Below are 13359 nucleotides of genomic sequence, written 5' to 3' on the forward strand. Positions count from 1 at the left end.
TTCACAAAAATGTTGATTTAGCGACACATTTTTCACTTTTTCAAGAGGCAACAACAAAACGTGTACCCCACAGGTTGTTATCTAATTTCTTGTGAGCGCAGGGATACCACACATGTGGCCAAAAACCTTTGTTTGGATAAATGGGAGGGCTTGGAATGGAAGGAGCACCATTTGAATTTTGGAAAAGTTGAAGTAAATTGCGCGCACCATGTCACATTAGCAGGGCCCCTTGGGCACCTATACATCAGAAACCCCCCACAAGTGACCTCATTTTGGAAACTGGACCCCTCAAGGATTTTATTCAGGAGTATAGTAAACATTTTGAATCCACAGGTACTTCACAAAACTGTTGCTGTAGCAAAAAATTTCTCACTGTTAAGGGGGCTTTACACGCTGCGACATCGCTAATGCGGAGTCGTTAGGGTCACGGAATTGGTGACGCACATCCGGCCGCATTAGCGATGTTGCTGCGTGTGACACCGATGAGCGATTTTGCATCGTTGCAAAAACGTGCAAAATCGCTCATCGGTGACATGGGGGTCCATTCTCGATTATCGTTACTGCAGCAGTAACGATGTAGTTCGTCGCTCCTGCGGCAGCACACATCGCTATGTGTGACGCCGCAGGAACGAGGAAGCTCCCCTTACCTGCCTCCCGGCCGCTATGAGGAAGGAAGGAGGTGGGCGGGATGTTCCGGCCACTCATCTCCGCCCCTCCGCTTCTATTGGGCGGCCGCTCAGTGACGTCACTGTGACGCCACACGGACCGCCCCCTTAGAAAGGAGGCGGTTTGCCGGTCACAGCGACGTCGCCGGGCAGGTAAGTATGTGTGACGCATGTGCGCGATGTTGTGCGGCATGGGCAGCGATTGCCCGTGTCGCACAACAGATGGGGGCGGGTACCCACGCTAGCGATATCGGGACCGATATCGCAGCGTGTAAAGTAGCCTTTAGGCTATGTGGCCATGATCCAGCGACACGGCGTCTAGTACCCAGTGTCAGCCTCCTGCAGAAATGTGAGTGTTGTCCACGGGAGAACGCAGCTGCCCATGCCCACGATTTGGGTTCAGGCTGCTGTGGACTTTAGTTCTATTCTACCTGCAAAGAACACTCATCTCCGCAGCATAAATTGACATCCTGAGGCTCGGGAAGCTGCGCCACAGGTCGATTTATGCTGCGGAGAAAAGAAACACAGTGGGCACGGGATTTCTAAAAATCCTGCCACTGTGCTTCTACTGCACAACGCAGCGTTATGGACGCAGGGAAAACACTCTGCGCCCAAAATGTTGCAAACCCTGATTGTGGGCACACAGCGTAAAATGCTACAATGGATGAATGGATAGATGTCAAACATATATAACGTCCCACCCCCCTGCATATTCTAAGCTGGCGCCCTTTAGTGCCTTTCATGTGACACTAAAGGATGCCTAGCCTTGTATTTAGCCCAAAAAAAAAAAAAATAATTAAAATAAATGACGTGGGGTCCCCCCTATTTTTGATAGCCAGCTAGGGTAAAGCAGACAGCTGTAGCCTGCAAACCACAGCTGACAGCTTCACCTTGTCTGGTGATCAATTTGGAGGGCTCCCCAAGCTGTTTTTTTTTTTTAATTATTTATAAATAAATAATTAAAAAAAAAAAACAAACGTGGGGTCCCCCCAAATTAGATCACCAGCCAAGGTGAAGCTGACAGCTGGGGTCTGGTATTCTCAGGATGGGAAGAGCCACGGTTATTGGACTCTTCCCAGCCTAAAAATAGCAGGCCGCAGCCGCCCCAGAAGTGGCGCATCCATTAGATGCGCCAATTCTGGCGCTTCGCCCCAGCTCATCCCGCGCCCTGGTGCGTTGGCTAACGGGGTAATGAATGGGGTTGATACCAGGTGTGTAATGTCACCTGGCATCAAGCCCAGCAATTAGTTATGTCACGGCGTCTATCAGATACCCGACATAACTAATTGACAGTAATAAAAAAAAAATTGACAACAAAAAAAAATTTATTTGAAAAAACACTCCCCAAAACATTCCCTGATTGACCAATTTATTGAAAAGAAAAAAAAAAAATCCACAATAATCCATTTGGATGTCCCACGTCGCCTCTGGACCTTCTAGAATATGGGGGACACGTTCAGGGAACGTATCCCCCATTTTCTAGGAGGGCAGACCCTCCATTTGAGGAGAGTGGGTGCAAAGAATCTGCACCCACTCTCCCCGGGTCACAGCTGCAGACTCTGTGCAGCAGCAGCCAGCGTCCTGAACACAGGAAGCTGTCATCTGCTCGGCACATGTGACCGGAGTCTGCAGAGAAGGAGGAGGGGGCCGCGGGGGATCAGCACTCCGGTATGTATGACACCGGGGGACACCGGGGGACACCAGGGGGAGGGTAGGGGGGATCCCGGCAGGGCCTAGGGAGCAGGTTTCTGTCGCATGTGTGATGGCACATGCGACAGAAACCATAGGAACAGTGGAAATGCGGCCGGCGCGCTGCTGTGATCGCCGGTGCGCGCGGCCATCTTGGATTTTCGGGAGGGGGTTGGGGGTCGGGGGGGGCACTTTGGGGACACCGGGGGACCGGAGGGAACCGGGAAAAAGATTTATCTCCCATCTGGCATGTTTGAACATGCCAGATGGGAGATAAATCATTTTTTACCGGCGCGGTCATTTACTATAACTTGATGATCGGTATACGGTGTATACCGGTCATCAGGTGAGCGGGGACCGGAAAAACCGGCCCGAATCATGATCTCCAGGGTCTCAGCTACCCCCGGCAGCTGAGACCCCGGAAATTTTCTGACTCTGGGGGGCGCTAGACCCTTTTTTCCGACCGCCGTTAAAAAGCGGCGGATCGGAAAAAGTACCCTTATTTACCGCCGTTAAAAGGCGTATCGGCGGTCGTAAAGGGGTTAAGCTATCGTTTTTAATTATGCCAATTTGCTTAGATGCAATGTTTTGATCACCTGTTATTGCATCTTAATGCAATGTTGCAACGATTAAAAAAAAGTAATTTTGGCATTTGGAATTTTTTTCTCCCTATGCCGTTTACCAATCAGATTAATTGATTTTATATTTTGCTAGATAGGCATTTGATCAGGCATTGGAGTTGTAAAGCACAGATCCTTCAATATGTAGAGGATGATGTTGGCTACTGCACAAAATCTTCTATTCTTTTTATAGGAGCTACTGTACGGTACCCAGCAGTGTCCACTAGACATTGAATGGAACCATGTTTTGCACCTGCGTTCAAATTAGGCTCATCTTATGAGGTGGATCCAGTATACTTCAGGTCAGGGTGGATACAAGGACCCTGGGCTGGGCAGGCTGTCTGGCACCTGGTAGCAAGAGGCCTTGGTAAACTGGCACTGTGCATAGCAGACAAACTGCTTATGAAGGAAGTCACAGAAGAAGATGGATGCAACAGGAACCAAGGACATGGATAAACTCAGAGCTCAAAATACAAGACTATGGAACACAGTTTTGGTTTAACGTTCATACACAGGAGTTTGTCCAAACAGGCCCTAAGAAGCCAAGGAAGGTGATGAAATGGAGGCACACTGGACCTCTTGTAAAGTCCAATGTGGAGCACTTTAGAGAGCAGGGGGCATAAGGGAAGTAGGCGGAGCCTTGCCAAGCTGAGACAGGTGTGTAAAAGTACCCCCACTTTAAGGTCCCCTCTCAGATGAGTCTGTAATAGATGAAAGAGGAATTTCTTGAGCAGTATGGGGCTTTGATGTCCTTTTTAGGTACCCAGCACCTTTCCACAGGATGACGACCCATATTACAGTCCACAACTTGGTTGATCTCATGCTCCATCTCTGGCTCAGAGACAGAAGAAGAAACTGTTTTGACTGTTGCAAAAAATGTGTTGAGGATGACCCTTAGGGTTCAGTCATATCTGTGTATAAAATGTGCAATGCAAGAAAAAAAAAATTGCATTGCACTCGCACCAATGTTAACCAATAGAGCAGAGCACATCTGCTAGTTTTATCTCTGAAAACTTCTGCATGCAGGGCAAATTGCAGCATTCTGAGAGTGGCTCCATATCTCATCAATTCAAGTTATTGAGTGTGTGAAAAACATGCGGCACACGGACAAATATTTTTAACAAGGAGCCAATGGGGAACATCCTGTTCTTCATTGACTGTGACAGTGAGTGTGGGATTGTTGTGGGACCCCCTTATTGGATTACGTCGAACCTAGATTAGGGATTTGCCAGGGAAATAAATTGGTGAAAGAAGGTGTCTATTATCTATTTCTTTAATACTTTTCTATGTCTTTCAGGTTTGCTTTTGGGGAATGTCGTGAGACATAGTTATGAATTACGTCAGACATTTCTTTTGTTTAAATTTGTCGGTGGTGTTTGTCCAACTAAAATTTATTTTCTTTTTTTTAATTACTGGATTAAGTAATGGGAGGTATCTGATAGATGCCAGCCCATTACTAATACCAGAGCTTGATGTCAGCTGGCAATTCACATTCATTTTGAAGCAGTTATAAAAAAAAAGACAGACAACCAGTCAAGGATTGAAGCATATGCAGTCACAGCCACGGACGTCCAAAAAGCACACATGCATCTGAAACTGTCAAAACTAAAAAATAAATGTCCTCAATGTGTAGTGCACCAATCTGAAGAGTTAGGGGCACTTTGCACACTACGACATCGCAAGCCGATGCTTGCGATGCTGAGCGCGATAGTCCCCGCCCCCGTCGCAGCTGCGATATCATAGTGATAGCTGGCGTAGCGAACATTATCGCTACGCCAGCTTCACATGCACTCACCTGCCCTGCGACGTCGCTCTGGGCCCTTATTAAGGGGGCGGGTCGTGCGGCGTCATAGCAATTTCACAGGGCAGGCGGCCAATAGAAGCGGAGGGGCGGAGATGAGCGGACGTAAACATCCCGCCCACCTCCTTCCTTCTGCATAGCTGGCGTGAGCCGCAGGACGCAGGTAGGAGATGTTCCTCGCTCCTGCGGCTTCACACACAGCGATGTGTGCTGCCGCAGGGGAACGAGGAACAACATCGTAACATTGGTCATTTCCAAATTATGGAAATGACTGACGCTACATCGATGATACGATTATGACGATTTTGCGCTCGTTAATCGTATCAAAAAGGCTTTACACACTACGATATCGCCTGCGACGCCGGATGTGCGTCACTTTCAATTTGACCCCACCGACATCGCACCTGCGATGTCGTACTGTGCAAAGTGCCCCTTACTTTCACCTGTCTGGAATTTGATATGACTACCTGGAATTGTTGAGCTATTTGCTTCAAGGGTGCCTGCCAAGAAAATAAAGGAATTTTCAGCCTTTTGGCCAGAGAGAAGTCCATAAATTCTCTTCTACTATGGAATCAATAAGCGTTTGTCCCATGAACACAGAGGAACTGTAAGAAACTGACATAGGCACAAAATCTTTATATTTAGTGAAGGCAACAGTTAATCCTAAGGTAATACATCCTTTGCCTAGGTTCTGAAGTTCTCTCCATTTGGCCTTCATTTTGGAACAATTTGTGCGATAATGATCCCGTTCACCACAATACAGAGTCCACCAGTAAGTTGACTGAATCTTTCCACTGGAGATAATTTGTTTTGATCGATCTCCATTGGTTCTGGTTCATCTATTCTGGGTGGAGATTCTAAAGGTGTACCAGGATGTGACACAGAAGAATCAAGCGTTTTTTCCTTATAGCGTTCTTTAAAATGCAAGTTCTCTCAGGTGGCAAGGAAAATGAAGTCATCAAGGGAGGAAGGCAAATCTCTAACAGTTAGTTCTTCCTTGTCTTGACTGGACAGGCCGGCGTAAAAGACAACCAGGACAGAATCATTGTTCCTAGTTACAATGACAAGCAAAAGGGTAACAATGTTTTGAACGTTTGACTTTCAGGCTCCATATGCCACTATTCACTACAGGTTTGAGCGAGAGACTACCTTAATTCTATAGATAATCATCTTGGCTATCTCATCCATAAATTTGACTTGCAACTATGTAGCATATGATTAGTTCTGTAGATTCTTGTCATGCCACTGCATTGTTACTGTTTTGCTCCTTTGAAATCTAAATTAGAATTTTTGCTATTTTGTTAGTATTCTGTAAATCCATCTTTGGCTTTCAACACTGGCAGAATCCTTCTAGGCATTCTCTTGATCAGAATCAAGCATGTCTTGACCGAAACTTGATCTCAGGTCTCCCCCACACTTTCCCAAAATCTCAAAATATGCTTTGTTGCATTGTCCTGCTGGAACACTATGTCATCCTTTTCATATCCATAGTATTTCAGTATGTGCAGTAACTTGACTTGTAGGATACTCACATATAGCTCAGCATGGAGGCCATCATTGATCCTGGTCAAGTATCCAACACCATTGGCTGTGAAACAACCACATATCATCAGGCTTCCTTCACTGAGCTTGACAGTTCCTTCAATTTCTCAATCCCTTAGCCTCATATTACTCGTTTATTCCAGACCTATTTGCAGCCATCAAACCCTAGTCTATTGACTTTTATCCCATCGCTTCAAATCACCCGTTTCCAATCTTCTACTGTTTACTTTTCGTACTTTTTTGTAAACTCGAGCTGACGTTTCTTATTATGATATTACAGTTAAGGCGTCTTCACCTTTTTTCATATCCCATTCTAGACTTGTGCAGCGTGCACTCCTCCCAGTTACTTCAGGTGTTTTAATTTTTCTTTTGTGGGTTCGTTTCTAGCCATAAAAGAGGTCAGTTTGGACACTAAGAAAGGCATAAAAATTAGATTAGGACCCAGTTCAGAGTTACACCTTGGCATGGTAACTGGGCAGAAGTAAATTTGGCCATTTTTATTTGAAAGGTAACTCATATTTTCAATTTTTTCTCATGTTTTCTGGGCAGTAATGTAATGTAATGTATATTTACATTCTAATGTTCACCATTTACATCCTTCCATTTTTTTCTCCGTCCCTTTACTTGAGTGCAACTGTTATTTTGGATAGTATATGTTATGTTCAGTTTGCACCAGTTCAGACTATAAGTTTAGGAAGTGCAGGCAATTCTTCTATAATGTTCACATACAAGGGTGTGTCCAAACGGGACTTAAAGGGCCTAAGGAGATTATGTCATGGATGCACCCCAGGCCACTTGTAAAACCCAATGTGGAGCACAGTAGAGCGCAGCGGCCATAGAGGAAGGAGGCAGAGCCCTGCCAAGCTGAGACAGGTGCACAACAGTTCAGAGTGTTTACATCCATTACAGTCACTTAAAACAATTCCCTGATGGGGGGTGTTGAGTGTTGGACCCCCACAAATCTGATATCGATGAGCTATTCTAAAAATAGGTCATCAATATGTTGTACCCAGGCAACATCATGAATGATCCAATTGATATCAGGTGAAAGTGCCATTTTTTTGCTTAAATTCTTTTTTCTAATTTTGTAAAAACAAAAAAAATATTTTAATAGCTGACTAATCAAGATCTTGTACGACTATTACCTTGCCTTCCTCATACTTCTTTGGAATACCTAAGAGGAATAAAATAGTCCTTAGGTCGTCAGAGGTGATGTTTTCATAAAGCTGAAAAAGCATTTGTCTGTAGTGGTAAAAACAAGAATGCATAATATCAGTAAGTAATTTACTTTGTGTTACATAAAAAAAAGATAAAATCACCAGATTAATAACATGGGAATTACATACTTTTGTCACTCTGTTTAGATATTCTACCATAAAACAATGAACAGCGGAACAGTATCCAACAAACCAGTACCTCTGTCTGTGTCTGAAGTACCTGCCTATTTATTATCATTTCTTATGCATCTCAAATGAATGCATATGCCACACAGGATTCTAGTTAAAAGGCAACAGTTCTATATCTGATAACTACAGCTTGTATTGTTACCGTGCTTGCAATGAACAATATGATCAGAGAGATGTGTGGTTACTCAACAGTTATGAGGCATTTTGTACCTGCCCGATGTAAACACTTAGAGCACAACTGCTTGGAGGAAATTAACTTTATGCTTCCTGGCTCCGTTCGGCTTCCAGTCATAGACGTTCGGTGCGGGTTCAGTCACGGGTTTGGTGCAGGTTCAGTATATAGTGAGAGGTATCTGTAACTATTACCCCTGCACTGATTAACAGCCAAATCAGTATTACAACTGGCTGTCAGTCAGTGCTGGGGGCGCGGTTGCAGCCGCCGCTCAATATGCACTCAACGGTGACTAAACCCACACCGGCGCCACCCCTATGACTGGAAGCTAAACGCTGCTGAAAGGAATAAAGTTAATGCCCTCCCAGTAGCAGAGCTACTTAATATTCAGTGCGGACACTGGGTATTAATCACATATCTGCAGGTCAATAGTATATTTTCAAACAACAGGTTCCCTTTAACCATATTCTGTATAACCACCAGAACAGTGCTAACAGTGCTAACACCCCCTTTGAAAACTAATATTATAATCTATATCTCACTAAATACAAGAGAAATGTAAAACATTTTCTAATGGAAATTACAGTACATTATTAATGGTAATGGGCGAATAGTAACTATTTGCGTTCAGATAATGCACTACTATACCAGTATTCGTCAATGCAAGAAAAATGCTCAGGTTCCCCATTGACTTGCATTAGGTTTGTTATTCATGTCGAATACCGGAATACTACTTTACGATTCGTTATAAATAATCTGAACATAAATAGTTACTACTCCCCCATTACTAATTATTAACCTTACTTTCATGTTATAGGTTAAAAAAATATTCTATGAAACTCAGTCTTATCAAAATTTTGGACATTTTTCATGTATTCAGTGAGATATAGATTAAATTTTTTGTTTTACGATTGCTAGACACTGATTGTATGCTAGCCCACCTGGGATATCTGAGATAATTGCCAGCCTAAATAATATCATTTTAATGGAGAAAAGAATATATATATCAAAAGAGACGATATTCCAAGGTTTGGTAAACAATGGTGTGAGTGGATTCGAAGTCCTTCTGTGGTTTCTGATGAGCTTGCCAGCGATGTGCTCTTTAATTGTTTGTTTTTATGATTTTGTATTTGGTATGACTTGTATTGTAAATTTTTCTCACCAGGGGGATAGTGGGATGGGTGGAGGGTAATAAGGATGGGCTGTTTTAAGTTATATAAAGAATATTGTGAACCTTGATTTATATGGTATCTTCATGATGCCATGATCTGTTATGACTATATTGTGCCTAATAAAATTTGTTTGACTTAAGGCCGCTTTACACGCTGCAATTTCGGTATCGATATCGCTAGCGTGGGTACCCGCCCCCATCTGTTGTGCGACACGGGCAAATCGCTGCCCGTGCCGCACAACATCACCCAGACCCGTCACACTACTTACCTGCCTGGCGACGTCGCTGTGACCGGCGAACCGCCTCCTTTCTATGGGGGCGGTTCGTTCAGCGTCACAGCGACGTCACAGCTGCGTCACTGAACTGCCGCCCAATAGAAGCGGAGGGGCGGAGATGAGCGGGACGAACATCCCGCCCACCTCTTTCCTTCCGCATAGCGGCCGGGGGGCAGTTAAGGAGAGCTTCCTCGTTCCTGCGGCGTCACACGAAGCAATGTGTGCTGCCGCAGGAACGAGGAACAACTTCGTTACTGCTGCAGTAACGATTTTTGAGAATGGACCCCCATGTCACCGATGAGCGAGTACGCACGTTTTTGCAACGATGCAAAATCGCTCATAGGTGTCACAAGCAACAGCATCGCTAATGCGGCCGGATGTGCGTCACCAATTCCGTGACCCCAACGAGTTCGCATTAGCGATGTCGTAGCGTGTAAAGCCCCCATTAGGCTATGTGCACACTAGAAAAGTGATTTTTCTCAAGACAATTTCTTGAGAAACTTCTGGGAGTTGAAGATTATCGCACCTGCGGTAAAAAAACGCACCAAAACCGGGGGACAAACGCATGCGGTTTTGCCGCGTTTTTGATGCGTTTTTGCCGGGGGTTTTCCGCAGGTTGGTCTCTGCATTTTTTTATAAATAAAGCATGTTGAAAAAGAAAAAAAAACGGATTTTTGTGTACTCACTGTAAAATCGTTTTCTCTTAGCCATCATTGGGGGACACAGGACCATGGGTGTTATGCTGCTTATCCATAGAAGGACACTAAGTAGATGCAAAGATGTTAGCTCCTCCCCTGCAGTATACACCCCCTGGCCCAGCCAGGCTACTTCAGTTTTAGTACACAAGCAGTAGGAGAACAAGTAAGAAAAAACGTGAGTGAATACTCATAACAAAAAAGTACTGAGACAGAAAAAAGCTAAGGCCCAACAGGGCAAAAGGGAGGGTGATGGCTAAGAGAAAACGATTTTACAGTGAATACACAAAAATCCGTTTTTCTCTGACGCCTCATTGGGGGACACAGGACCATGGGACGTCCTAAAGCAGTCCATGGGTGGGTAAACAATAAACAATGCAACCTAAGGACTAGGAACCAGTCCCAGATAGCCAGGAGCGCCTACTGAGATAGGTACTCCACTATCGTTTGCAGAATTTTCCTACCTAGGTTCGCCTCAGCCGAAGCCTGGGTATGGACTCAGTAATGCTTTGAAACAGTATGTAGGCAAGACCAGGTCGCAGCCTTACACCTCTGTTCCACTGAAGCCTGATGCCTAATGGCCCAAGAGGCGCCAACTGCTCGCGTGGAATGAGCCCGCAGCCCACTAGGAATGGGCTTGAGTTGCAAGCGGTAGACCTCCTGGATCACAGAGCGAATCCAGTGAGCCAGCGTTGCCTATGAAGCTGCCTCTCCTTTCTTAGGCCTTTCAAGAATGACGAACAAGGAGTCTATGTTCCTAAAGGGGGTGGCCTGGGTACGTAATATCTGAGAGCCCTCACAAGGTCTAGCGAATATAGAACCCTTTCCACCCTATGGACTGGGTGTGGACAAAAGGAAGGCAGAATAATGTCCTCGTTCATATGAAACGGGGAAGTAACCTTCGGAAGAAAATCCGGAAGGGGGCATAGAACCACCTTGTCCTGATGAAAGATCAGAAAGGGTTCGCGGCAAGAGAGTGCTGCCAGTTCCGAAACTTGTCTGATGGACGTAATCGCCACTAAGAATGTTACCTTCCAGGAGAGAAGAGCAAGAGAAGATTCCTTAAGAGGTTCAAAAGGGGACCTCTGGATACCGTCCAAAACGAGATTGAGGTCACATGGGTCCAGCGACCGTTTATACAGGGAAACTAGATGGGAAACACCCTTGAGGACAGTCTTGACTTGCAGATTGCAAGCTAGGCGGTAATGATAGAATATTGAGAGAGATGAAACCTGCCCCTTAAGGGAGCTGAGGGTCAACCCCTTTTGCAACCTGACTGCAAAAAAAAAATCAAGAATTCTGGGGATCGCCAGAGGCATAGGTTGGACATTAGATTCCCTGCACTGGGAAAATAAAGTTTTTCCCGTAAGGTGGTAAAAATGGGATGAAGGCCGGCTTTCGGGCACTATACATGGTGGAGATGACCGCAGGAGAGAATCTCGCTCTTGTTAAAGTCCAGGTCTCAATGGCCAGGCCGTCAGCTTCAGGGCTCTGGAGTTCTGATGGGAAATGGGTCCTTGGGTCAGCAGGTCTGGGATGCTTACGAGGCGCCATGAGCAATTGTACTAATTCAGCATACCAGGCGCACCTGGGCTAGTCCGGTGCTATTAGTATCACCGGGACTCCTTCTGCCTTGATCTTCCTGATTACTCGCGGCAGCAGGGGCAGAGGCGAAAAACATGTAAGGCAGACTGAAACGACTTTAGGAGACTAGAGCATCCGCGCCAATGGACTGTGGATCACGTGACCTGGCTAAAAACGCGGGTACCTTTGCGTTCAACCTTGAGGCCATTAGATCCACGTCTAGTGTACTCCAGTGAGTGCAGATGTGTGGGAACACTTCTGGGTGGAGAAACCACTCTCCGGCAGCCAGGCCTTGGCGACTTAGAAGGTCCGCCGCCCAGTTCTCTACTCCCGGTATGTGTAACGCTGAAAACACAGACTCCCGTCGATTCGGCCCAGGTGAGGATCCTGAGGACCTCGAGATAAGCTGTCTTGCTGCTGGTACCTCCCTGCTGATTGACATAGGCCACAGCTGTTGCATTGTCCAATTGGACCCGAATCATACGACCTGCTAGCAGAAGGGGGGGAATGACCTGAGTGCGAGAAGATCGTGCTGATTTTCAGGATGATTTTTGGGAAGCGAAGACTCCTGGGGTGTCCAACATCCCGAAGTAGTGTGGAGCCAGTACGCTGCTCCCCAGACTGGCGTCCGTGGTCAGGAGTAGCCAGTCCACTTGGGGGAGAAAAACTCCTTCTCGATATGGAAGAGGACTGAAGCCACCAGCAAAGCGCATACCTGACTGAAGGTGTCAGGTGAAAAGTTCGTCCAAGGAAAAGGGGCTCTTGTCCCAGGCAGCTAGAAGCGCAAGCTGCAGTGGGCGGTGGTGTGGCTAAGTGAGCAGCACTGACTCTATAGCCGCCGCTATCCTACCTAGCACTCTCATACTGAATCGTATGGAGCGAGAGGAGTACGTAGAGGGCAGTGTACCGCTTGTTGTAGAGCAGTCGCCATGTCTTGAGGGGAAAATATCAAGCCCCGAAGAGTGTCCAGGGACATGCCCAGGGAGGTGACGGATTTTGACGGGACCGGGGATGATTTGACTGGAGTCAGAAGCCGCCCTAAGCGGGATACGGTGCCCACAGAGATCTGCACGCTGGTTGAGCCCTTGATGAGGAGGTTATCCAAGCAAGGCAGAACAGCCACTCTCCTGGTGTGAAGGGCACTCATGGCAGCCGCCATGACCTTAGTTAAGACCCTTGGTGCTGTGGCAGAGCCGAAGGTAGGGCCACAAATGAAAAAAAAAGAAGTACTGAACCACGAAGCGGAGGAACTTTTGGTGAGCTGAAACGATGGGTATGTGCAGGTACGCGTCCCTGATAGCTAGGGAGGCAAGGAATTCTCCTTCGACCATAAAGGTAATAATGGACCCTAGGAAGTCCATTCTGATCTCCTTACGTGCACATGTTTGCTCAGGTGTTAGAGGTCCAGGATGGGACGAACTAACCCGTCCTTTTTTGATGACCACGAGAGGTTGGAATAGAAGGCCTTGAACCTCTCGCCGTCCAGAACAGGTACCATCACCCCCGCCGTTTGGAGGAGTGGATTGCTGAGGAGAAGGCCTCGTGGTGTTTTGGAGCCTTTGGGGGGGTTTGAGAGAAAAGACTGACCAGGGGATCGGGTCCAGAATTCAATGTGGTAACATGAAGACACAAGGTATCACACCCATTTGTGGTCTGAGGCGGCGGCCCAGATGGAGGAGGACGAGACACCTCAGTCTTTGTCTAGACTGCCAGGACGAGGTGGACTCGGGGAGGGCTGA

General features: G+C 46.3%; 1 protein-coding gene across 1 annotated transcript in view; it reads right to left on the bottom strand.

The window, feature by feature from the left end:
• LOC142245980 (caspase-8-like) overlaps nucleotides 1-13359 on the bottom strand; it is an 83907-nt gene that overhangs the window by 44690 nt on the left and 25858 nt on the right. The window contains exon 3 of the mRNA XM_075318987.1: nucleotides 7463-7559. Coding sequence (XP_075175102.1) covers nucleotides 7463-7559 — 97 coding nt within the window. The remainder of the gene's footprint in view (nucleotides 1-7462; nucleotides 7560-13359) is intronic.

This window comes from Anomaloglossus baeobatrachus, chromosome 7, assembly GCF_048569485.1.
Source record: "Anomaloglossus baeobatrachus isolate aAnoBae1 chromosome 7, aAnoBae1.hap1, whole genome shotgun sequence".
NCBI lineage: Eukaryota > Metazoa > Chordata > Amphibia > Anura > Aromobatidae > Anomaloglossus > Anomaloglossus baeobatrachus.